The sequence below is a fragment of the Oncorhynchus mykiss genome, chromosome 2, assembly GCF_013265735.2.
Source record: "Oncorhynchus mykiss isolate Arlee chromosome 2, USDA_OmykA_1.1, whole genome shotgun sequence".
Taxonomy (NCBI): domain Eukaryota; kingdom Metazoa; phylum Chordata; class Actinopteri; order Salmoniformes; family Salmonidae; genus Oncorhynchus; species Oncorhynchus mykiss.
Genome location: NC_048566.1, coordinates 31,577,193 through 31,602,700, shown reverse-complemented (window position 1 = coordinate 31,602,700; position 25,508 = coordinate 31,577,193). Strand labels below are relative to the sequence as shown.

Here is a 25,508-nt window from a genome sequence, read left to right as displayed (position 1 = left end):
CAAACTTTTTTAACAAATCAAAAACTGAAAAATTGGGCGTGCAAAATTATTCAGCCCCTTTACTTTCAGTGCAGCAAACTCTCTCCAGAAGTTCAGTGAGGATCTCTGAATGATCCAATGTTGACCTAAATGACTAATGATGATAAATACAATCCACCTGTGTGTAATCAAGTCTCCGTATAAATGCACCTGCACTGTGATAGTCTCAGAGGTCCGTTAAAAGCGCAGAGAGCATCATGAAGAACAAGGAACACACCAGGCAGGTCCGAGATACTGTTGTGAAGAAGTTTAAAGCCGGATTTGGATACAAAAAGATTTCCCAAGCTTTAAACATCCCAAGGAGCACTGTGCAAGCGATAATATTGAAATGGAAGGAGTAGCAGACCACTGCAAATCTACCAAGACCTGGCCGTCCCTCTAAACTTTCAGCTCATACAAGGAGAAGACTGATCAGAGATGCAGCCAAGAGGCCCATGATCACTCTGGATGAACTGCAGAGATCTACAGCTGAGGTGGGAGACTCTGTCCATAGGACAACAATCAGTCGTATATTGCACAAATCTGGCCTTTATGGAAGAGTGGCAAGAAGAAAGCCATTTCTTAAAGATATCCATAAAAAGTGTTGTTTAAAGTTTGCCACAAGCCACCTGGGAGACACACCAAACATGTGGAAGAAGGTGCTCTGGTCAGATGAAACCAAAATTGAACTTTTTGGCAACAATGCAAAACGTTATGTTTGGCGTAAAAGCAACACAGTTCATCACCCTGAACACACCATCCCCACTGTCAAACATGGTGGTGGCAGCATCATGGTTTGGGCCTGCTTTTTTTCAGCAGGGACAGGGAAGATGGTTAAAATTGATGGGAAGATGGATGGAGCCAAATACAGGACCATTCTGGAAGAAAACCTGATGGAGTCTGCAAAAGACCTGAGACTGGGACGGAGATTTGTCTTCCAACAAGACAATGATCCAAAACATAAAGCAAAATCTACAATGGAATGGTTCAAAAATAAACATATCCAGGTGTTAGAATGGCCAAGTCAAAGTCCAGACCTGAATCCAATCGAGAATCTGTGGAAAGAACTGAAAACTGCTGTTCACAAATGCTCTCCATCCAACCTCACTGAGCTTGAGCTGTTTTGCAAGGAGGAATGGGAAAAAATGTCAGTCTCTCGATGTGCAAAACTGATAGAGACATACCCCAAGCGACTTACAGCTGTAATCGCAGCAAAGGGTGGCGCTACAAAGTATTAACTTAAGGGGGCTGAATAATTTTGCACGCCCAATTTTTCAGTTTTTGATTTGTTAAAAAAGTTTGAAATATCCAATAAATGTCGTTCCACTTCATGATTGTGTCCCACTTGTTGTTGATTCTTCACAAAAAAATACAGTTTTATATCTTTATGTTTGAAGCCTGAAATGTGGCAAAAGGTCGCAAAGTTCAAGGTGGCCGAATACTTTCGCAAGGCACTGTATATAGCCCTGGGTTCACTTCAGACCTGACTGTCCTCAACCAGCACAAAAACATAGTGTGGCGTACTGCACTAGCATCGAATAATCCCCGCGATATGCAACTTTTCAGGGAAGTCAATAACCAATACACACAGTCAGTTAGGAAAGCAAAGGCTAGCTTTTTCAAACAGAAATTTGCATCATAACTCCAAAACGTTCTGTGACACTGTAAAGTCCATGAAAAATAAGAGCACCTCCTTCCAGCTGCCCACTCCACTGAGGCTGGGAAACACTGTCATCACCGATAAATCCAAGATAATCGATAATTTCAATAAGCATTTCTCTACGGTTGGCCATGCTTTCCTCCTGGCTACCCCAACCCCAGCGCTGCACCCCCCGCAGCTACTTGCCCAAGCCTCCCCAGCTTCTCCTTCACCCAAATCCAGATAGCAGATGTTCTGAAAGAGCTGCAAAACCTGGACCCGTACAAATCAGCTGGGCTAGACAATCTGGACCCTCTCTAAAATTATCTGCCGCCATTGTTGCAACCCCTATTACTAGTCTGTTCAACCTCTCCTTCGTATCGTCCGAGATTCCTAAAGATTGGAAAGCTGCCGCGGTCATCCCCCTCTTCAAAAGGGGTGACACTAGACCCAAACTGTTACAGACCTATATCCATCCTGCCCTGCCATTCTAAAGTCTTCAAAAGTAAAGTTCAAAAGCCATACCTTCTCCGCTGTGCAATCCGGCTTCCGAGCTGGTCATGGGTGCACCTCAGCCAGGCTCAAGGTACTAAACGATATCATAACCGCCATCGATAAAAGCCAGTACTGTGCAGCCGTCTTCATCGACCTGGCCAAGGCTTTCGACTCTGTCAATCACCGTATTCTTATCGGCAGACTAAACAGCCTTGGTTTCTCAAATGACTGCCTCGCCCGGTTCACCAGCTACTTCTCAGATAGAGTTCAGTGTGTCAAATCAGAGGGGCTGTTGTCTGGACCTCTGGCAGTTAAAGAGACTGCCCCCTGTGGGGGTACCACAGGGTTCAATTCTCAGGCTGACTCTTTTCTCTGTACATATCAATGATGTCGCTTTTGCTGCGGGTGATTCCTTGATCCACCTCTACGCAGACGACACCATTCTGTATACATCTGGCCCTTCTTTGGACACTGTGTTAACAAACCTCCAAAGGAGCTTCAAAGCCATACAACACTCCTTCTGTGGCCTCCAACTGCTCTTAAACGCTATTAAAACTAAATGCATGCTCTTCAACTGATCGCTACCCGCACCGCCTGCCCGCACCTGCCTTCCCGACTACTCTGGACGGTTCTGACTTAGAATATGTGCACAAAAACTACAAATACCTAGGTGTCTGGCTAAACTGTAAACTCTCCTTCCAGACTCATTTTAAGCATCTCCAATCCAAAATTAAATCTAGAATTGGCTTCCTACTTCACAACAAAGCCTCCTTCACTTACGCTGCCCTCGTAAAACTGACTATCCTACCGATCCTTGACTTCGGCGATGTCATTTACAAAATAGCCTCCAACAGTCTACTCAGAAAACTGGATGCAGTCCACCACAGTGCCACCTGTTTTGTCACCAAAGCCCCATATACCACCCACCACTGCGACCTGTATGCTCTCGTCGGCTGGCCCTCGCTACAAATTCGTCACCAGACCCACTGGCTCCAGGACATCTATAAGTCTTTGCTAGGTAAAGCTCCGCCTTATCTCAGCTCACTGGTCATAATAACAACACCCACCCGTAACACGCACTCCAGCAGGTATATCTCACTTGTCATCCCCAAAGCCAACACCTCCTTTGGCCACCTTTCCTTCCAGTTCTCTGCTGCCAATGACTGGAACTAATTGCAAAAATCACTGAAGCTGGAGACTCATATCTCTCATAACTTTAAACATCAGCTATTTGAGCAGCTTACCGGTCGCTGCAGCTGTACATGGCCCATCTGTAAATAGCCCATCCAACTACCTACCTCATCCCCATATTGTTTTAATTGACCTTTTTGCACACCAGTATTTCTACTTGCACATCATCATCTGCACATCTATCACTTCCGTGTTAATTTGCTAAATTGTAATTACTTCTCTACTATGGACTATTTATTGCCTTACCTCCTTACTCCATTTGCACACACTGTATATAGATTTTTCTATAGTGTTATTGACTGTACTTTTGTTTATCCCATGTGTAACTCTGTCTTGTTGTTTTTTGTCGCACTGCTTTGCTTGGTCTTGGCCAGGTCGCAGTTGTAAACGGGAACGTGTTCTCAACTGGCCTACCTGGTTAAATATTTTTTTTTAATAAAAACGTATTCCAGTGTTTACCTGCAAGCTAAAAATCTTTGCCTGTGCGTGTTTATGCTCCCTGCCCTTCCCCCTGCAAAGCATAGGCTACTGACGTTACAAGCTTGATTCAGAAGATAGGGAGAGATTTTTAATTAGCCAGAGAAAAATGTGTAAACTTTTTCAAAGCTAGTTAAGGATACTATAGGCCTAGTTATCATGTTTCACGTAGGATTTATTAACTACAAAAAGGTAAGACGTGTTTTAAATTCCGGTGCCGCTCTCAAGCTTGTTAACTTGCTATCTCAAGCTTGTTAGCTAGCTAGCTCAAAGGACATTAAAAAGTTCCTCCATAGAAGCTGTCCTCCTAGGTATAATTCTGTGGACCTAATTCATATAATGCATGTCATAACAAGATGCCCAGCGCTTCAAGCCTCTCCCTCAACAGTCTCTCGCTCTCTCCACACCCTCAAAATGCGTCACATCTTGCACCATAGGCTACACTTGTCTGTCCATCATGCATGTAAACAACAAGCTTGCCACACTGATTGGGTGATGTAATTTAATGAGCTAAATGTTTTTAAAAAACTGTTGATTTCACAGGATAAAAAAGGAACGATATAAACTGGTACTTTTCTGGGGGTTCGAACCGGTTAAGAATTGTATTTATATGGTCGGAACAGTGGAACGAAACGGGGGGAAAAGTGGTTCTGTTCAGAACGAAACGACTGGAAAATAATTTCACTTCCAACCTCTGCTGTATACAGGCCAGCATTTGGAGGATTATACATATGTACTGTGTTAACTTGCTCAAAAACAAATTCTGCGTTGTACCTTAAAGTGCACAGTGATACTCCATGGCAGGGCAGTGTTGGAGGCATGTAGGTCGAACAGCAATCCGATTGGATAGTGCCTGCAATGAATAAACACAGCCACACCACATCAGTTGAGGAAACATGTCACCAGGGATTCATTCCGTTCCAACTCTGAATCATAATGAGTTATCCTCTCCTTCACCTTGGGGAGGATCCTAAGTAACCTCTTAATATGTTTTTAGAGAAAATACACCTTATTTACCCAAAGGTCTGAGTTACGTGTGTATGTCAATGTGAGATTAGGACTCATGTCCAACCAAATGTCAAAAGCTTGTGTTGGGCTGCCACCTGGTGCCTGAAATGTAAGACTGCAGACAATTGGTATATACTCTACTCGTTGATGATGATAGGAGGTAAGTTGATATGCTCAATTCTGATCTGTAAAATATGTACTCTACTGCTGTGCTAGGACACTTGTTTCTATGGAGGGGCACAGGGAATTCTAACCATTATATTCACTAGTAGTTGTTAAAAGAAGTCAATAATTTACAACACACAGTCCTCACAGTCCTAATTTAAAGCTCACCCACCATTTGAGTGGCGTTCCTTCGAAATCAAACCACATCTCCTCTACGTCTTCGGCCTTCATGACCTTCAGGAAGTGCTTTTTCACCTTGTCTGTGACCAGAGTCAGGTAGCTCACCCTTGGCAGGAGGAGCTGAGGAGAGAACAGCAGAGGGGGAGAAGATTTGGGGCTCAATCTCGGTTCCTGCAAGAGTCCATGGCTCAAGCCAGCTCAGTAGTAATCATGTGTGACCTGAATTAGCTACACCTATGTCACAAATGCTATGTCCATTGAACATGAGGTTGGTTGCACCTTAGTTGGGGAGGACAGGCTCGTGGAATGGTATCAAATACATGGTTTCCATGTGTTTGATGCCATTCTATTTGCTCCATTCCAGGCATTATTATGAGCTGTCCTCCCCTCAGCAGCCTCCACTGACATTGTCCAGCAAAGAGACATTTTTTAAAACTTAGTACTAGTCTGCATGATGTCACACTTACATAGAAGGGTTCGGCCTCTCTCTCTGTGATCTCATCCTGGTAAAGTGTGAAGCAGGTCGGAATCCGACCAAACCAAACATCCCGCAGCACGTCCTTGTCATCTGCCATCCTCCTGTCGCTCCCAGTGGCACATAAATGAAGTATTCTCTAGCTACAAACCACCTGTCATCAACAGATTAAAGTGTCAATCTGGGATTGGTACATTCATTTTGGGAATTTTAAATGAATGTTATATACCCATTGATATTTTAAGAGTTGAACTGATAACATGAGAGTTTAACTCTTCATGAGTTTAGTTGAACTGTTGTACCCGATCCAAACCCAAAATATGAGTTTGTTTTACTTGGTTGTTTGTAAACAATGTAATTGTAAACAAACCCTGCATAACCTCCAAACACGGCTAAAACTATAATTATCGGTCTATGAGTGGCCAGTTGTTGTTTGAACTCCAGATTTTGCACCAATGACAGTCTCTCTCATACGAGAGAATACACCAGAATGGTAACGTTCGAAAGCTCTCTACAGAACGTGTCAATCAAGCGCTCTTTTGAACCAGTCAATCACAGCTCTGCAGAGAGTTCTAATCTTACCACAGTTTGTGAACACACAACTTCAACTAGCCAGCGTTAGGCTAGTGGAGAAATACAAAGTGCTAGTTAGCTAAAGTGTTAGCTAGATACTGTAACTAACTAGCCACGACTTCACTGGTGGTGAGGAATAAGATTACATTTAACATAGTTAACTAAGCAACGATTTACATGTACATTATTATGTATTGACTTGCTAGCTAGCCAACTAGCTAGATAGCTGCGTACGCTACCTAGCTTCACTGGCAGAAATAGTAGCGAGGCTGTGGGCACATTTGAAAGTTTGCCCTAAACAAGTGGTAGGACTAGGAGCATATCATTTCTAAAAGTTTTGAGACAAATGATAAACAACATCTTACTTTTCTAGAGCGTTTGTAACCAGCTGCGATGAAGGAAGAGGGCCGTGGTGGTGTTGTCATTCGCCTGTCAAGGAAAAAAAGCAAGAAAATCCCCCTTTTCGCTGACGAGGTGTAACCTGCAGTATAGAGTGACATCCAGCGTTCATTGTAGTGTATTGCAATAATCATGTCGAGATGGTTGTATTCAGTGCAAAGAGGACCTATAAAGTTGTTGGTTAGTGACGCTCATTATTATTCGCTAAATAATCGATAAGTCATTTTGTAGTTATTTGTAGTTTCATTTACAGCTTGGAAACAGCAGAAGTTTTCTTTAGGGACAACAAATATGGCCCCTTTCACGGTCCGTAGATGTTTTGCAATTATGCAATAATTGTGCGCCGTCGCCTGTCCTACGTCGTTACAAGGATCCAAATCCATTTGTTGTGCTCTCTGAATCAAGAATGGATAGGAAAGTTGAAGTGGATAACCTCGAAACGCGTCTTGAGACGCTGGAAAGTCGTATATACGGTGAAAGAAGGAACAAGGGAGGGAAACCCATGAAGGTTTGACAATAATATTATATTTTAGAAATGCAGAATAGCGATTCAACTGGCTGCTTTGGCTAGCTAGCGAACGCCCTTTTTGCACACTGATTTAATACAATCAATGCTTAGACGTCAATATTATGGCGCATTTGTGAGGAACAGCTATACCAGGGCATTCCAACAAGTTAGCTACAATCCAACATTTTAATGTCGAACGGATACTTAGATAGCTAAGTAACTCAATGACAGTACAGCTATAAACACGGTTTATTTTCAAATTTAGCTTTTTGGTTTATCATCATATAATGCACTCTGTTCCCTAGTGCGCGGATTCCCTCTCCAGAGTTCAGGCCGCCCTTGCAAACACTGCAAATAAGAGGGAACGAGTGAAGATTCTACACAAAAAGAGTGAGTGACATCTTAGACGACACATAACTGTGTAACTTGGATTGTACACATTATTACCAGGACAATCACAATGCAGGGTCAATTGTGATTATATTTCCCACATAGTCACTAGTATATATTCTACAACCGTTTGTTCTCTGTACAGTTGAGGACCTGCTGAAGTATCTGGACCCTCAGTTCACTGACCACATCACTGTTCCTGATGCCATGAAGCTGGAATTCATCCTGGCTGGTAAGAGTTTTTCATTTAAATATGTGAGTAAATGTTGGCGATTTTGGTCCTGTGTCATGGTGATTGAGTAGGCCTCTGGCGTATGGGTATGCCACCTTTCGGCGAAATTCTCAGTTTCGAATCCAAAATAGGTGACCAACGTGATTCGTATAGATCAGATGAGAAAAGTTTGGGAGGTTTTTTTTTGTATCACTACTGGCTGTAAACGATCGAAGTGATGCGCGTTTGGAGCAATACTGTCTGTTTACATAACAGAATGCAGCGCAGCACGCAACTGAAGAAATAATAGACAACCAATTTACTAGTTACAGCATCAGTGCGCTCTCTGGAAAGGCAGCTTGTCAGTTACAGCAGCGCGCCCCCTGAACGATAACTAAGAGGAAGGTGAGAAGCCTGATCACGGAGACGGGGGTGATGAAGCGTACTTCATGATCTGTAACCGAAAAACAACTGGCATTTGGAACGTGTGAGATGAGGGAGAAAGTGTGGTGGAACAAGTATTAGCATTAAGTATCTTGCTCGCTGGATCGAAATTCTCCGTTATTAGCTAGCCAGAGAAATGTTGAGCAACATTAGCCAACTCATCTGATCAAATAATTGAGTTTATGGTGTGAAAATTATATTGCTAATAAAGTCACAGTTAACATTAGCTAGGTAATGTTACAACATCAGATGAGCTAACATTAGTAACCTAACCAATTCGCTATAGTATTAACTGGTATACGATTCCTTGCCGTTACTCAAGTTATAACGCGTGTGTTGCTTACTGGACCCTGGCAATCTGTGTGAAATGTTAACTAGCTAACGAACTAACCACTATCTGTTAACTAATGTTTTCCCCCTATAGTATGTGGTTAATTTTCAGAATGAGAGAATTAGGTGAAAAATGAGGCGTTGCTTGTTAAACAAGTGGATTCAGAGATCAAGTGTAGCTGGGCCTGACTTAAACTGGATGACACTATAGAGGTGTAAGGAACACCACACACGTTCCCTCTTTCTCACTTTTGCTGGCACATTGTATTGTAGAACAGATGTCCACAGGCAGAATGTGTACAATGTAATAATAGTTTTTGTTGTGTTGAATTTGACAGTAATGTGTGTGTGTGGATTATAAAAAACATTACTCAGAGAATGTTGTTTTTGCATACAGCCTTGTGCACTTGTTCTATAATAGAGCACAAATAAAATGCCTGTTTGTTTCATTCTATTTCTGCTTTAAGATGTTTTTTTCCCCAAGTGCAATATTTAGATGCGTGTGGTCACAAGCATTATTATAAAGGCTGTCATGGCTAACTGCAATGTTAGTGTATTGGTTTTTCTTCTTCTCAAGACTTGTCATTTGCAGTAAAGTCTAGGCAACAAATAACATCGGATTAGGTTCACATTAACCACTTTTTTTTATTTTACACACAGGCGCTGATCATGTAGGTCATACTCTTAGTTTTTTTTAGTTAGTTAAAACATGCATTTCCCCCTAGCAGGGATTTTTTTGGCATGTTTCAGTGGGAAAAAATCTATTTAAAAAGTCACCTTTTTGGGCCCTCCAGTTTGCATCCCTGGTATGTGCCTCCAGTCTCAAACTCATGCACTTGTTTCTCCCCACAGAGGAGGACTTCCTGCTTTCCCAGGCCACCCTTCTGGAGCAGGTCAGCAACCTCCAGCCACTATTGGACAGCAACTACATCAGAGGTCAGTGAGCGGGAATTTAAGTACCATTACAATGTGGTCTGTGTGAAGTATTGATGGGATGATGAGTTAAATAGTGTTTTTTGTTTTATGTTGAACGCAACTTATTGTAAAGTTCTCATTCATAGATGTGCCAGAGCATGCCACCAAGCTACAGCGTTTGTCTCAGATTCACATCAAAGAGCAGGTATGAACCCTCCCCCTCTCTCTTTTACTTATTCACACCCCTCTTCTTGATTTTGACTTTTCTCACAAGACACGCTAGATTGACTTTTGTGAATTACAGTAGTAACACTGTTCTTGTTATTTTCCCAAAGGACCAAACTGAAGCCCAGTCCCTAGAGGTTAAGAAACTGTTTGAGGAGTACAACAAAATGGTACCTTTCCTTCCTTATAATAGCAAATGGAATTATTGAAGTGAATAAATAACACTGATCAAGACAGAGGAAAATGTATCTGAGGTTAGCTAGTGAAACTGTGTCGAGTACATTGGCTATCGTGTCTCCCGACCTCCTCGGTCAGATGAATGAACGTGAGTGGTTGTAGATTGTTTTCTGTCAAGTCATGTTGAACTCTGAGAACTGTCTAGTCTGTGCTAATGGAATGAACTGCCTGGCCCACCAAATTCTTTGAACCTTGACCTCTTTGGCAGATGTTCCTGCTGTCCAAGCAGTTCACCCAGTGGGATGAGAGCCTGCGGAAAGTGGAGGAGGCAAAGGGCATCCGTCAAGTGGAGTAGCGACCATGTTCAGTGATGACTGTAATGACAGTGTCACGGCATGATGTCATCTGTGTGTCAAGGGTCCTATATGCAGCTTAATGTAACTTACTGGGTATTATTTATTTACAGCTACATCAGAGACATTTGCTTAGTTTTAAAAAAAAACATTTTTTATCCTTGTTCATTTATTCAACATACAATGTACCCATGCATTCCAATTGTGCAACACTGCTCCAGGCAGTCACAAGACACTGCTTTTTTTCTGGGTCGGTTGACAGTAGAAGAGTGTAGAGAAGAATTTGCACTAACTTTCTTCTTCCACGAAGTCCTGGTTTTAAACAGTTTCATCAGACCGCATGACCGCAAATGTAAAGTAATTGCAATAAAATCCATACTATTCAAACTGAACTATTTGGTTACTTCTGTTTGCAATACTTGTTTCAATATATTGTTCTAAAACAACTAAAGTCGAAACTTTAATTGTGTGCTTTAATTGTTTTTCTGTTCGCATTTAATTACAGCTATTTCAATAGCCATATCTATGACTAAGAGAAGACGTTTTACAATCTGAGAGCTACAATCGATCGGTTGTAAAAAACGTATTTTTAGTCACAAGGTAGGTTTCCATCCAATTTCTGACAGATTTTCATGCGAATATTCTAAAATCTGCATAAAATAAGCATTTTCCCACCAGAGATGTTTTCATTAAACGGATTTATTGCGGATAAAGCCTGTGTGCGTGATGTCGTGGTGGACATAACGTTTATTGTAAAATGTCCATGTCCGAATGAAAAATACAAGTTAAATGCGTTTCAATTACATTAATGGTTTTGTCAAAACTGTTGCGTTAAATAGCAAATGTGCACACTGGGCTTGGCACGTGCGCTTTAGCCAGCTGCTCCAACAGTTACGGGTAGGCTACCTACATGAGATTATGGTTAAAAGTGATATTTTTATTTGTCAAACGGCAGCCACATCGGTCATTATATCACCAGAATAAGCCCCTCAATATGCATTGGATAGGCGCATCAAGCTCATCACATGCACTTTCACCACCATGTGAAATGAATCATTTTCATCTGTAGCTTTAGAAACTGCATGGTTTCCCGAGTCGTAGTGGGACCACACAACATATCATCGCGTGACTCCCAAGTTTACTTCGATGTGAACATTACGTTAGTATATCAATATTTGCGCATAGAGATTTCCACCCCAATTTCTCACATAATTCATTTTTAAACACAGTACCACAAATTCGAACGAACAAATTGTCGGCATTGATTCAATTGTACCGGCATATCCTATTTCCATAAACCCGGTCGTGACTTTTTTCATGAGGCAGTTAATTTATCCACATAGAATGGTTGGATTGAAACCTGGTTATAGATATGGCTAGTATTTAAACCGTTTCCAAATTATAGTAACGTATCAAACATGTTGACACCTTGACTCTTCAAATCAAGAGCTTGCTATCGTTACAGGAAGAATATCTATTGCATATTCAACTCGCCCTCTTTCCTCGCCTCCTCAAACCCCATTGGATGAGGACAAACCAGAGGTCCTTCCCCTCTGTCTTCCAATGGGTTTTGAGAAGAGGGAGGACGCGAGGAGGATACAATTGAGATTATCCTGCTGTCTAGCACGCGCTCGGTAATGTGGTCAATTTGGCAGCAGATGGGGGCAATTATTATTGTAATTGATTAGTCTTTGTGTAAAATGTGCATAATTGGTCATGGAGGTACATATTTTTCTGCAGACTATCTGAAATGCAGACTAAAATATTGCGAAATACAGGCAGACACCCTATCATATTATTGGGCTATAGTAATGACTAATATAATTAATTGTAATGACTAACGTAATGCATTCTTATTACTTCGTTGCAAACATCTGTTTTGTTGGGGCTCGTTTCCATGGACGTGGTTCATACTAATTCGAAACCAATAATACTGAAACTGAGTGTGTATACATTTCTTAATTATAGCATTTTACTCTATGCGTTACCAACACAATTACATCAAATAGTTGGGTACGTTTGGTTAAATACCCCTGGATGATAAAAAAAATGTTGGTATAAATGCACATCATCCCCCCCGCTTTCACCCCCAGTGGTAGTGGCAGGAGGGTGCGTAGTCAGTTACAGCCTCCGCGGACAATCGACTCGAGGGAGGGAACATGTTGACATAAGGAAGGACTAGGGCTGTTTGTTAGGAGCGGCACAACCATGGACAAGACTGCCGTAGTAAAAGTCGGTGCCGCGGCCAGTGCCAGTGTATGTGCCCTGTTCGGTGGTGTGGTTCTCGCCCAGTACATGTTCGCCAAGAAGAAGAGAGCGGGAAAGAAAACGAAGATCATCGAGATGGTGAGTGGGCTCGCGCGTGCTGTTCATGTGTGTATTGCGCAGTCGCGGATGTTCCTAGAAATAACAAGGGTGGTTTAGAGGTCATTATCTGCTAGGTAGCTATGGTGGTGTCACGAAAAGCTGTCCAAAATCGGGACATGACATTAAACTGACGCTGTTTGTCAGGTGGTGAAATTTACCAGCTGATTTCGTGGTACAATGTTGAAATAATGTTGGTTCAATGGGTTGCAAAGTCCCTTCTGCTCTACTCTCGAGCCCCCTGTCCAAAATAAACAAGTTTTGAAGCCAAATGAGTGTCTTATCAAAGAAGTTCAACTGGTATGTCAAAATACGGAGTTACAGGTCAGGTGTGAGCTTTACTTTTCACATTGCTTGTCCTCAAGCATCATTGCTAGTTACATCTTGTGATTCTCTAAGGTCCATTCTCAATATTAGGACATTTAGCCTACCATCTAGTCTCTACGAATCCGACAGTGGCAGACAAATCTCTCGTCTCTAACAAAGGCTCACTTTTTGTGATCAGTCCTATCACATGTCAGACTGTTGAATAAACTTCATTTGAAAGTACTTTACCTGTTGTCCACTGATTTCTGTCCTTATGTAGAAGGTAATCTGAGACAACATATCCAGAGTAGTGCCATTAACCTGACTGTATGTCGGTTTGTATTTTCAATGCTGAAACAATTGACTTGCACAATTGACATAACTTGCACAACATGTCAACGGCCGCGTTTAACCTAAGCACAGTTCAAACATTGTACCACGAAATCAGATGGCAAATTTCACCACCACTCCCAGCTAATTGCGAGGGAATGGGCTTTGATTGGCAGTTCGGTTAAATTCCGTAATTGTTTACATATTGTGCATCAGGAGATGGAAAATACAAGTAAAATAGCCTAAAGGCGCTGCAAAAAGTTTGGTAAATAACACTTTCCTGTGGTTAGCCCTATCTCCACTTCCTACCGCCTAAAGGACAAACAGCACGGACAACCAGTAAAGTACTTTTTAAAGATTTACCATATTTAAAGATGCACTATGCAGAAATCGCGTTGCCATTTTCTGGTTACCAAAATTCTAATAGTATACCTAATTTCAGTTTGTGACAAAACAAGCAAGTATTGTGTAGAGAATCATTGTACCATCTAAACTGCTGTGAATTTTTTTCCATAACCAAAAATATAGTATTTGAAGCTGGTGTACAAAAATATGCAACATTTAAGAACAGGAAGCATACAAATGGTACACATAGAACATATCTACAGTTTCTTAGACTTGCTTTCAATGAGTGACAGATCTATAACATTTGATCAAGTCACCCAGAAAGTTACATATTGCAGATCAAGTCACCCAGAAAGTTACATATTGCAGCTTTAAATCTCATTGTATTCAACATTCTGGTTTATAGAGACTTGTCTTTTTACAGCAACTTCTTTGACTGATGTTTAGACAACCTACCATCAAGGGGTACAACTGAGGTTTTGTTAGCATTATGTGTGGCTGTTGGGTCTCAGCCTAGGTTAGATTTAGAGTGACTATCTGGATCGGATGACAAATGTATTTCAGTGAATGGCAAACACCCTATGCATCTCCCCAATCAGATTAACCCATTTGGTGGGAATTGTAACGTGGCCATGTAGCAAGCAATGCTACCCCCTTAGAACAGGAAGGCATGTCCCCGTGCTTTGACTTCTCAGCCCCCTCACATGTCCGGGCAGTGTGCTTCGATTGCCTCACGGCCGCCATCCCACTTCTGACGCCAGTAGCAAACTGCGGGGCAGGGAAGTGAACCAGGGTCACTGGTGTGAAAGGCAGCGCACCAATAGGGTTAGCCCACTTGATGTGAATTGTGACATGGCTCATATAGTGAGGATTGCTACATCTTATTGTTCAGTTATTTTTAGACACTGTGTACAACAATTGTTGTATTGCATGTAATAATTCAAACTATCACAGTGCCAATTGTGTCTGTGAAATGTTGCAGAATCATTGTTTGATATAGTGAAAGGCAGTTGTACCTCACAGGCAGCCAGACACATCACTAACCGGTGCACAAGACAAGTTAGCATTGTTTTATAGACGGCAGGGAGGGTGACCTCTATCTCAGACCTCCATTAAACTTAGCGTGTTGACTAGAGGTCGACCAATAATGATTTTTCAATGCTGATACCGATTATTGGAGGACCATAAATGCCGATACCGATTAATCGGACGATTTTTAAAATGTATTTATTTGTAATAATGACAATTACAACAATACTGAATGAACACTTATTTTAACTTAATATAATACATCAATAAAATCCATTTAGCCTCAAGTAAATAATGAAACATGTTCAATTTGGTTTAAATAATGCAAAAACAAAGTGTTGGAGAAGAAAGTAAAAGTGCAATATTTGCCATGTAAGAAAGCTAACGTTTCAGTTCCTTGCTCAGAACATGAGAACATATGAAAGCTGGTGGTTCTTTTTAACATGAGTCTTCAATATTCCCAGGTAAGAAGTTTTAGGTTGTAGTTATTATAGGACTATTTTTCTCTATACCATTTGTATTTCATTAACCTTTGACTATTGGATGTTCTTATAGGCACTTTAGTATTGCCAGTGTAACAGTATAGCTTCCGTCCCTCTCCTTGCTCCTCCCTGGGCTCGAACCAGCAACACAATGACAATTAGCGCATGCTAACTAGCTAGCCATTTCACTTTGGTTACACAAGCCTCATCTCGGGAGTTGATAGGCTTGAAGTCATAAACAGCGCAATGCTTGACGCACAACGAAGAGCTGCTGCTGTCTGTCGTTCTGCCCCTGAACAAGGCAGTTAACCCACTGTTCCTAGACAGTCATTGAAAATAAAAATGTGTTAACTAACTTGCCTAGTTAAATAAAGATTAAATAAAGGTGTAAAAAAAAAAAAGGCAAATCGCTGCCAATAAATACCGATTTCCGATTATGAAAACTTTAAAATCGGCCCTAATTAAATCGTTCGACCTCTAGTGTTGACCCATTCATTCACACTAAACTTCTTCCAGGAATGATGTGCTGGCTGCTCTATTCCCTGCTTTCTGACTGGGGTTATTTTTAGGCAAGCTTTGCGCTCTGTTTTTGTTGTTTTATTTAACTCTGTATGTGTCAAACTGCCTTGCTTTACCTTGGCCAGGTCGCAATTGCAAATGAGAACTTGTTCTCAACTAGCCTACCTGGTTAAAGGTGAAATGACATTTAAAAAAAATAGGCAAGTCAAGGGGGGATGGTAATGAGACCCGTAACATAACTCATGCAATTTATAGTAGTGACAAAGTAAAAAAGTGTGAACAAAATAACCAGGACAACTGAAATCTACCGTCAAACTCAGGGTTTATTAGTAAACACACAGTAATGGGATGGGGGGGGGGGGGGGGGGGGGGGGGGCTGAGCTGGACCGGACCCAAGGAAAGAAATAAAGTATTCAAAAACACCCCTAAGAGATTGAGCTCAAGAGCAAACAACTGACAGGGTTTTTAAACCAAGGGAAAGGAACTGTGATTGGGTAGGAAACAGGAGGAGGTGTGTCTTCTGATTGATGCTTGATTGGTGACTGATGATTTTCACCTGTGAGGGGAGAAGGAGAGAAAAGAACACCTGTATCCGTAACATCGGTTAAGAACAAATTCTTATTTACAATGACAGCATACCCCGGCCAAACTCAGAAGACGCTGGTCCAATTGTGCGCTGCCCTATGGAACTCCCAATCACGGCCGGATGTGAATCAGCCTGGATTTGAACCAGGAACTGTAGTGACACCTCTTGCGCTGTGTTGCAGTGCCTTAGACCACTGCACCACTCGGGATTATTACAGTGTCCCCAGCATGGGAAAGACATCAACTGTTACAAAAACACACAGCCACTCCACAGTATCCAGTTGTAGCAGGCGTGTTGCCTGATGTCCCAGCCAACTGTGGTGTCCTGTTGGTCAATGATAGGCATCTACTACATGTTTGTGTTTGGGATTGAAATGGTCGCATGTATTCATCATTGGCCACTAGATTGCAGGCAAGAACATTTGTAGTGCTTCATGCTTGCTCTCAAGCAAATAAACATGTTCACTCCACTTTCTCCATGGGGAGATTGGCAATAGACAGTCTTACTCAGTGCTGAACTGTTTTACTTCCTTTTGGACATCTTTTGATCTATGTTGCTATTTTAGAAAAATATTGTTACACTATGTTCTAGTGTTATGGTGTGTTTAAGATTCCCCAAAATGTTCTTTCATGATCGTACTACTACAACGCTTTTAGTATTATTTTCAAAGTATTACTTTGACTCCAGCATAGACCCAGTGTCTTTACATTATGGTTAGGCCTAAACAATGTGTAGGAGCCGTTTTGGCCTGTTTGTGTTGTGAATGTGTTGTCTGTCAAGAGTTATTTTGACTTGTTTTGTACACTAGAGGGCACTATATGTTGAGGGTTACTGGTTGTGTGTGTGTGTGTTTTATGGGGGGGGGCACAGGTGAGAGGAGAGCGCATACAGTTCTTACCGTATCACAGATACAGCTTATAGAATTGCATCTCTCTGCACCTATTTGTATAGGAATATGTGTAGTGGAGCTATTTACATTTTATACTGTATGTGCAGTGAATGGGAACTTCACCCAAGCTGATTTTTTTTTGTGGACGTGTTATGGACAGCTCTCTCCTGTGCCAGTGGCTTTTCATAGGGAATCGCCACTACAATGGGGTTAAGTCGCTCAACAAAGTCTAGGCTTAAATAGTCCAAGGAGGGGTGACCGACACAATAGAGTACAGGTGTATATTGCTGGATAGGTGACCTTGTTTGGCTGAGGTCACAAATGTTCTCTCTAGAGGTCGACCGATTATGATTTTTCAACGCCGATACCAATTATTGGTAATAATGACAATTACAACAATACTGAATGAACACTTATTTTAACTTAATATAATACATCAATAAAATCAATTTAGCCTCAAGTAAATAATGAAACATGTTCAATTTGATTTAAATAATGCAAAAACAATGTGTTGGAGAAGAAAGTAAAAGTGCAATATGTGCTATGTAAGAAAGCTAATGTTTCAGTTCCTTGCTCAGAACATGAGAACATATGAAAGCTGGTGGTTCCTTTTAACGTGAGTCTTCAATATTCCTAGGTAAGAAGTTTTAGGTTGTAGTTATTATAGGACTATTTCTCTCTATATGATTTGTATTTCATATACCTTTGACTATTGGATGTTCTTATAGGCACTTTAGTATTGCCAGTGTAACAGTATAGCTTCCGTCCCTCTCCTCCCCCCTACCTGGGCTCGAACCAGCAACACATCGACAACAGCCACCCTCGAAGCAGCGTTGCCCATCGCTCCACAAAAGCTGCGGCCCTTGCAGAGCAAGGGGAACAACTACTCCAAGTCTCAGAGCGAGGGACGTTTGAAACGCTGTTAGCATCCCTAAGTCTAAATATTGCTGTTACATTGCACAACCTTCAATGTTATGTCATAATTACGTAAAATTCTGGCAAATTAGTTTGCAATGAGCCAGGCGGCCCAAACTGTTGCATATACCCTGACTCTGGTGCAATGAACGCAAGAGAAGTGACACAATTTCACCTGGTTAATATTGCTTGCTAACTAACCTTTCTTTTAGCTAAATATGCAGGTTTAAAAATATATACTTCTGTGTATTGATTTTAAGAAAGGCATTGATGTTTATGGTTAGGTACACGTTGGAGCAACGACAGTCCTTATTCGCGAATGAGCACGGCATTGATTATATGCAACACAGGACACGCTAGATGAACTAGTAATATCATCAACCATGTGTAGTTATAACTAGTGATTATGATTGCTGGTTTTTAATAAGATAAATGTAATGCTAGCTAGCAACTTACTATGGCTTCTTACTGCATTTGCGTATCAGGCAGTCTCCTCGTGGAGTGCAATGAGAGGCAGGTGGTTAGCGCATTGGACTAGTTAACTGTAAGGTTGCAAGATTGGATCCCCCGAGCTGACAAGGTAAAAATCTGTCGTTCTGCCCCTGAACAAGGCAGTTAACCCACTGTTCCTAGGCTGTCATTGAAAATAAGAATGTGTTCTTAACTGACTTGCCTCGTTAAATAGAGTTGTAAATTGGCGTCCACAAATAACGATTTCCGATTGTTATGAAAACTTGAAATCGGCCCTAATTAATCGGCCATTCCAATTAATCGGTCGACCTCCAGTTCTCTCTGACTTCTCCTGTGACACGGCAGGCTTATCCAGGGGCAACAGAGTTACAGCCTTCCTCCTTTGCGGAGAGGGAGTTTATCTACGACAGAGCGGACTGTCCGTGTGCCTGTGCTGTGGTGATACTGTTAGCTGAAGAGCTCTTACAGCAGACACTGTCCACTTTACTGTCTACCTATTCATATTTATGAGGCATGGCGTATAGGGCCAAGCGGATCTCTGTTTCTCTTACATACTTTCTTTCAAGGGGTAAGACCTAATAGGACCATTTCTACTCCACCCCAGAGCCAATACTATTTTAGGTTTTTCAGTGGGCACTGCAAGTTTTAAGAGAAATGCATTCTAATGAGAATGTTATTAAGCTATCATGAAATGTTCTGTGGCAATCTGGATGATACTTTGCCAAACTACATGGGGCCCAACCACAGCCCTACTTTAATCACAGAGCAGCACACGCAGCTTATCAGAACGCTGTTCTAGGGAAATGAGTGTCCAAGCCTGCCTGGCAAAGTCAACATTTTGGCTCAGTCAAAACTCTTGAACTAAAATGTTGTCAGCAGCATGCCCTCACAGCCCTTGTTAATGTATTTTTTTTCTCTTCTGCCCTTGTTCCACATAGTAGGTCTTTATTTACATTTGTTGCAGAAATGTTCAGTAGATTCTTACATTGACTGATTCACCCAAGATAACTTCTCTTCCCCATATTTGTGTAGGCATAATTCTGTCACAAATGCACAGGTAAATGGAAATGCCTCAAAGCACCTCTTCCACTCTGTTGCCCGGTGGCTGATAGTAGTCTGAATACAGACTACTATAAATGAACTCCAACTCTCGTACTCTGCTCCAGCTGTGTCCTCTATAACCTTTGACTTTGGTGAACAAGGCTGGGGGTGAGAACGAGACGCCCTCCACTGTAGAAAGGAATGTTGAGCCAGCACTTTCACGGATGTAGAAAAAGTTACAAACTGACAATGGGTTTTAAATTGTGTTATCCCAATGTATTTTATTCTTTCTACGGGTGAGGCAGAATCGCCAATGGACTCCCTTTCAACACCTGATGTTTGACAGTTTTTCCAATGATTGTTGAAAATGTAGGCCTAGCCTATTTATGGGGGGGGGGGGGGAACCTTTTAGATTGGGTGGGTGGAACTTGTTTTTGTATATCCTTGTTGTTTTAAACGTCTTATAAAAAAGACAACTGCATAAGTGTCTCTATTTTAGACCTTTTGCTCCCAAGACTTGGGTGGAGAGAGGTTGGATTTATCACCTACATATGATACCAGTGTCAGAAACTCAACAGTCACCATGGTAGTGGAAATGCAGACCTGAATATGATTGGCCAGCCATTCCGTTGTCTAGTTATTTGATCAATGTTGATTGGATAGGTGTGTGTGTGTGTAGTCTTATTTTGGTGAGACGTGATTAGAACTCTACCTGAGTTAGGCCTGATTGGCAAGTCAGAAATGTCAGTTCCGACTAGTGTGTGAACGCGGCATATCACCTACAGGGGGAAAAACTCAGGTGGCTTCTCATTGGCGGAGAGCAGATTTGATGAACCATGACCCTTTGACCCTGGGTATTCCATAGCCACGCACACACAAACATGTGGGACAGGGTAGGGGTCTTGAAATGTTTGTGCTCAGTGTTGGTGGAGAAATGCACCGCAGGGTTTCGTCCCTGGCCTGGCAATAATCCAGACAAGTGGGAGGGCTGTTTCTGTTGCATCATGTGATCGTAATGGATTCCAGTTACAGTACCTCTATTAAAAGCTGAGGGGTCAAAGGTAAACTACTGCCACGGGGCGATTCCATGTCCCCTCATCTACTTGCCTTCTCTGTGTGGGTGTGTTAAGACATGTTAATTTAATCTTTGTGTGTCCTGTGTTTATGACGTAAATTGAAGTGGTGTGTGAGTTGTTCATTTGCGTGTCAGTGCGTCACTGGCCTCTTACAAAGGGGAGGGATTATCTAGTCTAATCTATTTTGGGTGACGCCCCCTCTGTTGCGTTGCCTATATAAGCCCTCTGCTGACAGAGAACCTTTTCTTCACTCCCTTCACTTGTTTTGTGCAAGACCAGAGGAAAAGGTAAGTATGTGTGTGCTGTTGGTCTGAGCCCTGCTGTTAGCACCAGCTACAAATTGCTCTGGAGGGTCAGACAATGACTAGGCTACACGTGTTATTTATGTTTGTGTTTAGAGTTGGAGAAAGGATGAACTGAATGCATGGAAGATGGGAATTCATGGATTGTTATGGAGTCTATACTGTTAAATATCATTAGAGGACAGTGTGTTAATAGTTGATAGTTGTAAATAGGTATGACTGGTATTTGGCTCGACACGTGTGTGTGGATTCTGCTCTCCCTTCCCACTAAGTTTATACCTAATATTCAAGAATGAGTTACATAGGTGTGGTCTAAGTGTTTTTTAAAATGGAAGAATGTTGTCAATGTAGCCTATGCATCTGGAACAGTGTATTTCTTAAAGACATTACGGCGCATGACATTGCGTAAACAACTCAAATGTACCAAAGGAGAGGGTGTTCTGTTACATGGATCCAGTGTATTACATTTAAGTGGTGTGAGAGGGTTGTAAAGAAGGGGGGTGAAGGGGTTCCTGACTTTAACCTACATCCCAGTCATAACGTCCACTGATACCACAGGACAGTCTTGGTACACTATTGCATACCACTGATGGGTGTGTGTGTGCACAAAGTTGTTTGTTGATGGGGTGTGGGCTATTTTGATACTCAAACACAGTCTGGTGAAGGAATACCCAGGTATCTAGTTTACACCCCTGATCTTTTCCAGCTCCACCCACCTTTCAGTCAAGGTTTTATTAGCAACCTTAAAAATACACTCAAGGGGAGAAAAGGGTGCGCGCACACACACACCAGCTGAAGGTTGTATTTATGGTTTGCTACATTCCTGCCCTGACATGTCAACAGGGCTTCAACTGCGCTATAGATCGCTCTCTCATTTCTCCACCTGAACCTAATTCGTTGCCTGATCATTAGCCTAATATTGTAGTTAGACCACCAAGTCAAGTAGCTAAGATTCAATAGAAAATATTGGTGTCTGCAGCCCTGTAAGTTGTTTGTGGTTCAGGTCTCCTCCTTCCTGGCCTGGGGCTTGTTTGGGTGGTGGTCAGTTATGTACGGAAGAAGGATCCATAACATCAGCTGTTCCACTGCTATGGCCCTGGGGAGATGGGGGCTGGGGCACGAGGGGTGTTGTGATATCCAGTTAGTCTACTCCTGGCTCCTCTTACATTGGCCCCAAAAAATGACAGTGCTCTTTTAAATTCGACCCGCACCCCACCAAATACTAACCATAGGCCCAACTCAAGTTAACCTCAGCACTTTATTTTATTATTGAGTCCTCCTCATTCTTTTCAATGATTGATTTAAAATGATTTTATCGATTCAGTGATGGGTGTTACATGCTACTTGTAGTAGTGCATATTAGAAGCATGCTTAATGATCTCTTTCTGTGTCTTTCGCCCTCTCCATCTCTCAGATGCCAGAGTTTGAGAAGAACACGGTCCACATGAGGGATCCAGAGCGGGTGGAGCAGATCATCTGTGACATGATCAAGGGTGGCGCCTCCAAACTACAGGTACAGTAGGAGGGGAAGGGTGTGCAAAGAGAAATGGGCTGTTCGTATTCGCTGAACAGTGACACCCTGTGGTGACAGTATGATGACCAGAGTTATCACTGACTCCCCTCCATGGCTCTCCCGGTTTGTTTTCAGGTCATCACTGACTTTGACATGACGTTAAGCCGGTTCGCAGTCAACGGCAAACGCTGCCCCACGTGTCATAGTAAGTACAACATAAAACCAGCTCAACATTCACTGGGATTCTAAATAAGTTACCTGCCTGTGACTGTCTCTGGCCTATCCATCTGACCAAAGTCCTCCTTTCCACATAGATATCATTGACAACTGCAAGCTTGTCACCGAAGATTGTAGGATGAAGGTTTGTTTGATGTTACTATTGCTTAATAGTATTTGTAGGTGTCACGAAAGCATGTGTTAATGCTAATTGATTTTCTGTCTGTCTTTTAGTTACTGGAGCTTAAGAACACATATTACCCCATAGAGATCGACCCCCATCTAACGATGGAGGAGAAGTATCCATTTATGGTAGAATGGTGAGTAGACGCATGGACACGTGTGCACATGCATACCGTTGCTCTCGCTAAGGCCCAATGTGTGTGTGTTGACAGGTACTTTAAGTCCCACACATTACTGGTGGAGCAGAGGCTACAGAAGGACAAACTCTCGGAGGTGGTGAGAGACTCAGACGCCTGCCTGAGGTAAGACCTGATAAAAATAATGTGAATTAATTTAACCTACAGAAAGCCGCTCAGGACACATGTTGAGCCAGAGTGGCCGTTATTGCCGCTTCATAAACACGAGCTCTACGAAATGTTTATTTCTGCCTGTGAATAATTTTCGTTCATATAAGCTGGATGTCTGTCCCACAGGGAGGGATATGAGTGGTTCTAATGCTTACATGTCTGTCCCACAGGGAGGGTTATGAGTGGTTCTAATGCTTACATGTCTGTCCCACAGGGAGGGATATGAGTGGTTCTAATGCTTACATGTCTGTCCCACAGGGAGGGTTATGAGCCGTTCTTTGACCGTCTCCAGCAGCACAACGTGCCCGTGTTCATCTTCTCAGCGGGTCTGGGAGACGTCCTGGAGGAGATCATCCACCAGGCGGGGGTCTACCACCCCAACGTCAAGGTGGTGTCCAACTTCATGGACTTCGATGAGAATGTAAGTCCCCCCCCCCCCTGTCCCTCGAGGAGAGCTTGGTACATGCTGAGGATAGGCCTGAGTTTCCGAGTGTTGATAAACCTGATTTAAAAAAGGTATGGTTCTACCTGGGTGTATGCATTGCATTGCAGTTGCATCAGTTCGCTCCGTTCCATTTAAACTCAAGTATTTTTCTTCTCTCAGGGCGAGCTGAAGGGCTTCAAGGGAGAGCTGATCCATGTGTTCAACAAGCACGACGGCGCCCTGCGCAACACGGAGTACTTCAAACAGGTGAAGGACAACTGTAACATCGTGCTGCTGGGAGACTCGTTAGGTGACCTCAACATGGCTGACGGCGTGCCCAACGTGGAGAACATCCTCAAGATCGGCTTCCTCAATGACAAGGTGCCCGCAAACCCTCCCCTCCCCCCATCGCCAGTCTTCAACTCTATCTGCTCCCATCACCAGCTAAATTACTGCATATGAATAGTCTGACGATGTGACTTATATGAAAAGTATGAGGTTATGTGCTGTCTGTGCCAATGTGCATCGTAACTCTTCTCTCTTCCCTGGCAGGTGGAGGAGCGTTTGGAGAAATATCTGGACTCTTATGACATCGTCTTGGTAAAGGACGAGACTCTAGAAGTGCCCAATTCCATCCTTCAGAAGATCCTATAACTCATCCCCTCTCCACATCATACTGACACACTTCCCCCAAACCCATGGAAAATGAACCGACCTCTGAACCCCCAGACGGACGTTACTGGCCCCCCGCCACTGACTCACAGCCTCGACATACACTAGCTCCATGGGCACCCCTCCTTGGATCCCACCTCTGCCACCAACCATAGGGTCATGGTTGGGTACTGGATGTTCCCTTCCCCTCTTTATGAAGACATTTATTCTCCTCTCAATGAACTATTTTAAAGTACACAGCCTCAGTCTTTGTCTGTCTGCAACCTTGTCGATGTACTCCACCCCATAACTAAAAAGTAATAGCAACCCCCCAAAAAATGCTAACTAAATATTTTTTATAATTTGCGTGTAATTGTTCATATTTTTGATATTGTAATGCTTGTATCAGCTTGCAAGTCATAAACCGAGCATCCACACAAGAACACAGCGACGTCTTTGGAACAGTCCTAGCATGCATTTCACCACACTACGTCACCTTGCGTTGTGCAACAGCTTGGCTACAGGAATCAATGTAGGTCTGAAAAAATAACGTGAACCTGTCTACGGGTGAACCATACTCAGACATTGGTGTGAATGTTATCAGTGGTTTTATGGATGCAGTAATGGATTCTGTCTTGCACAAGAAAAGCCATGTCTGCATCTCTATCAGTTTTTTCACATGGGGACTTTGCTACTGTAGCCACACTAGAAAGTAGCACTTTATTTTACTAGAGTACTAACACTGCACATTTGATGTGCCATTTAAATATACTGCATGAGTTATAAGATACCTTATGGTGCTTATATCAATAAATTTTGTTCTGCCCCTGAACAAGGCAGTTAACCCACTGTTCCTAGGCTGTCATTGTAAATAAGAATTTGTTCTTAACTGTCTTGCCTAGTTAAATAAAGGTAAAAAAATAAAATAAAAATTGAATCAAGAAATTAAACAAAATTGTGAATGACAGTTGCGATAATAGTAGTAACTAGTGGTGCTAAAGATTTTCATAAGTTAGTTATGGGGTATTACTGTTAATGTAACTGACTTTATGAATGATATAGTGTCAAATAAAGTGCTACCAAAGAAGTCATTACACAGGAAAAGTAGCCTAATCAATAGGCAGTATATTACAAGAGAACACCACTGGGTAAATAAAGCACCTTGGTCTGTGGATCAGCGACATTCAATAAGATTCATTTTGTTTGACTTGGCCTTTTATCTACACCCATTGACCATTTTATTTTGTGGTTCTACCTCAAGCTTGGAAATGCTTATCTCTCCCCCCCCCCCCCCCCCCCCCCCCCCCCCCCCCCCCCTTAAGTTTCTCAGTTTTGTCTTGCACATG

General features: G+C 42.3%; 3 protein-coding genes across 6 annotated transcripts in view; 2 read left to right on the top strand and 1 right to left on the bottom strand.

Moving 5' to 3' along the window:
* LOC110486995 (autophagy protein 5) overlaps positions 1-13,227 on the bottom strand; it is a 34,541-nt gene extending 21,314 nt beyond the window's left edge. The window contains exons 1-5 of one of the 3 annotated variants that reach the window (XM_036945732.1): positions 13,093-13,227; positions 6,587-6,702; positions 5,641-5,802; positions 5,166-5,293; positions 4,595-4,673 (exon numbers count right to left, since the gene is read on the bottom strand). In XM_036945732.1, the coding sequence (XP_036801627.1) occupies positions 4,595-4,673; positions 5,166-5,293; positions 5,641-5,748 (315 nt within the window). In that variant the 5' untranslated portion in view covers positions 5,749-5,802; positions 6,587-6,702; positions 13,093-13,227. Of the gene's footprint in view, positions 1-4,594; positions 4,674-5,165; positions 5,294-5,640; positions 5,803-6,586; positions 6,870-13,092 lie in introns of those variants that run through there. The other 2 variants (XM_036945733.1, XM_021558888.2) reach the window with 2 other exon arrangements.
* Positions 6,973-10,555, top strand: dctn3 (dynactin 3 (p22)). The gene is given in 7 exon segments (NM_001165192.1): positions 6,973-7,128; positions 7,434-7,518; positions 7,664-7,750; positions 9,356-9,439; positions 9,565-9,623; positions 9,754-9,813; positions 10,089-10,555. Coding segments are annotated over 7 exon segments (564 nt in total). The 5' UTR covers positions 6,973-7,026; the 3' UTR covers positions 10,176-10,555.
* LOC110486984 (cytosolic 5'-nucleotidase 3) lies at positions 11,859-25,256 on the top strand. Of its 2 annotated transcripts, none has more exons than XM_036945730.1 (9): positions 11,859-12,519; positions 22,243-22,341; positions 22,477-22,546; positions 22,656-22,702; positions 22,792-22,877; positions 22,953-23,042; positions 23,346-23,508; positions 23,692-23,892; positions 24,064-25,256. In XM_036945730.1, the coding sequence occupies exons 1-9, from the start codon at positions 12,382-12,384 to the stop codon at positions 24,163-24,165; spliced, it is 996 nt and encodes a 331-aa protein (XP_036801625.1). In that variant the 5' UTR covers positions 11,859-12,381; the 3' UTR covers positions 24,166-25,256. The 2 variants fall into 2 exon arrangements, with proteins under 2 accessions (XP_036801625.1, XP_036801626.1); XM_036945731.1 differs by lacking the exon at positions 11,859-12,519 and adding an exon at positions 20,657-20,813.
* The last annotated feature ends 252 nt before the right edge of the window (positions 25,257-25,508 follow it).